Below are 2504 nucleotides of genomic sequence, written 5' to 3' on the forward strand. Positions count from 1 at the left end.
CTGGTCAAATACTCCCCGGCGCTGGCTATTGTTTCCCCACGGGCGGGTGGGGAGCCTGGCCCGGCCTCTGAGCAAGTGTCCCTGCCCGGGATGCCACCCGCCTGCCCGCCTGCGCCATCATGGACGCGCCCTTCGGCGGTAAGTGCACGGCTGGGGAAGGCCGCGGCTGCAGCCTGAGCCCAGGCGGCGCTGGCAGGGCCCACCTCATTGTAGGGGGTGCTCAGGGGTGCAGTGGCCCCCAGGTGGCCAAGAGCAGAACCACTGCGGGCAGTCAGCACCCGCCAAAGAGGGGTCAAGAGTTCTGTTTATCTTACCAGAAACATCCCTGGAATGCCTCCTGGGGAACAAAGAGAGCTGGGGCCTCCCCCTTAGGCTGGGGGGCTGGCCCCAGGGAGCCCGGTAGAGGGGCTGACAGAGAGGGGGGCCAGCTTGGGACTGGGCTGGGGGTCTCTGGAGACTGCTTCCTGAGGCCCACAGGAGGATCAGGCCTGAGAGGAGTTGGGGCTGGGAGAGTACCTAGAGATTTGGGATCTCCTCCAGGAGCCAGGGAAGAAGCTGGCTAGGGTGAGGAGAGGGCTGCACACCTCCTGGACAAGGTCTTGCTTTCTGCCCAGGCCTCTAGTGGGCAGCTATGGCTGCCCAGCCCCCTCCCACCCAGGGCATGTGTTGGCTTGGTAGCAGGAGACCCTGTCTGGGGAAGAAGGAGGGCCTGGGAACTTGAGCGAAGTCGATCTCTGATGTGGCCCTCATCTCTTCTGCAGACCCTCATCTCCTGCGCACGATAACCCCGGAGACCCTGTGTCACGTGGGAGTGTCCTCCCGCCTACCCCGTCCTACAACGGGACCTGTACATGAAGGCTGAGCCCCCGATCCCCCCGTACGCGGCCATGGGGCAGGGTCTGGTGCCCAGCGAGCTCCACCACGCCCAGCAATCCCAGATGCTGCACCAGCTGCTGCAGCAGCACGGAGCCGGAGCCGAGTAAGCTTGGGCCAGCCGCCTCCAGGTGGGCGGGCGGGGTGGGGGAATCAGGCAGGCCCAGGTGGAGGCAGGGACAGGGATGAACCAGGGAAGGGCAGAGGCTCCGTGGGGAAGACGGTGGTCAACCTGTGCATGTGCGCCGGGACATCTTGGAGACATGGCCGTGGTTAGTTCTCACAGCCATCTTATCTGGCGGGCACGGATTCGAGGGGTGAGCAAAAAGTTCAGGGGTAATGGGTATTTTGAAAAACTACCCATTTTTATCGATTTCACAAAGTTTTGCACCAAAATATACTCAGGCTTTATAATTCCACTTTCCATGAACTTTTTGAAGTCACCTCCTAGGTAAACTGAGGTTCTGAAAGGGGGCATTAACTGGCCCAGATCATGGCATTTGAAAGGGGCAGGCAGAGCCAGGACTGGAACCTGGGTTTAGACCCTGGTGCCATTCATACAGCTCATGGAGTCCTCAGGTTTCTGGCCTGTAACCGAGCTCCCCACTCTAACTCCAACCTGCATAACTCTTTTTTTTATTTTTATATCTGTTTTATCCATCAATATTTCATGGAGGATTTAGTTCAAGGGAAGATCCCACCATCAGAACATTTCATAACTCAAAGGGGAAGGGGTGCTTACCCCACTTACCCCAGGAAGCTCTCCTCTCTGGCTTTAGTGGCCCAGGCCCTCCGTGGCTTGTCTCTAACCATGGAGTCTCTACAGCCCCCATCGTAAGGAGCGACACCGAGAAGGACCCAGCTCACTCCCTGTACAGAGTGCTGAGTGCTCACACACCGGGCCTTTTGCTGGGCGTGATGGAAATGCAGGGACAAGTCAGGAGTGGCTCCTGCCCCCCTGGATTCTGCGGTCCGGTGGTAGGGAAGATGACAGGTGCAGATAATGACAGCACTGAGCACTGGGGGAGCACAGGGGCCAGGGAACACTGACGAGGCAAAGCCCAAAGGCTTCCTGCAAAAGGTGTCCTCTGCGCTGGGCATATTTTGCTGAAACTGGGTGGAGACGGGAGAGGGATGGGCACTGCTGAGGGAGAGCCAGCCCCCCCGTGGCACACACTTCTGTCCCCACAGGCTCCCCACACACCCCTCCAAGAAGAGGAAGCACTCCGAATCACCCCCCAACACCCTCAATGCCCAGATGCTGAATGGAATGATCAAACAGGAGCCTGGGACCGTGACAGCCCTGCCCCCACACCCTGCTCGAGCCCCGTCCCCACCCTGGGCTCCCCAGGGCTCACTCTCACCAGGCCCTGGCTCCTTGCCCCTCAGCATCGCCCGGGTCCAGACGCCTCCTTGGCACCCACCAGGTGCCCCCTCACCAGGTATGTGACTGGCCAGCCCTTCAGATGGGAGTGGGACTGAGGGCCCAGGGCCCAGGGTCCACATGGGGTCCCTTCCCTCCAGGTCTCCTACAGGACAGTGACAGCCTCAGTGGCTCCTACCTGGAGCCCAACTACCAGTCCATCAAGTGGCAGGCCCATCAGCAGAAAAAAGGGGGAAAGCCGGATGGA

General features: G+C 60.2%; 1 protein-coding gene across 1 annotated transcript in view; it reads left to right on the plus strand.

Moving 5' to 3' along the window:
* The window catches only part of MYRF (myelin regulatory factor), a 40552-nt gene that overhangs the window by 18974 nt on the left and 19074 nt on the right, over positions 1 to 2504 (plus strand). Inside the window, 4 exon segments of the mRNA XM_006169652.3 lie at positions 762 to 813; positions 815 to 979; positions 2065 to 2315; positions 2398 to 2468. Of these exon segments, the coding sequence (XP_006169714.2) occupies positions 762 to 813; positions 815 to 979; positions 2065 to 2315; positions 2398 to 2468 (539 nt within the window).

Source organism: Tupaia chinensis, unplaced genomic scaffold (genome assembly GCF_000334495.1).
Source record: "Tupaia chinensis unplaced genomic scaffold, TupChi_1.0 Scaffold147351_1, whole genome shotgun sequence".
Lineage (NCBI taxonomy): Eukaryota > Metazoa > Chordata > Mammalia > Scandentia > Tupaiidae > Tupaia > Tupaia belangeri.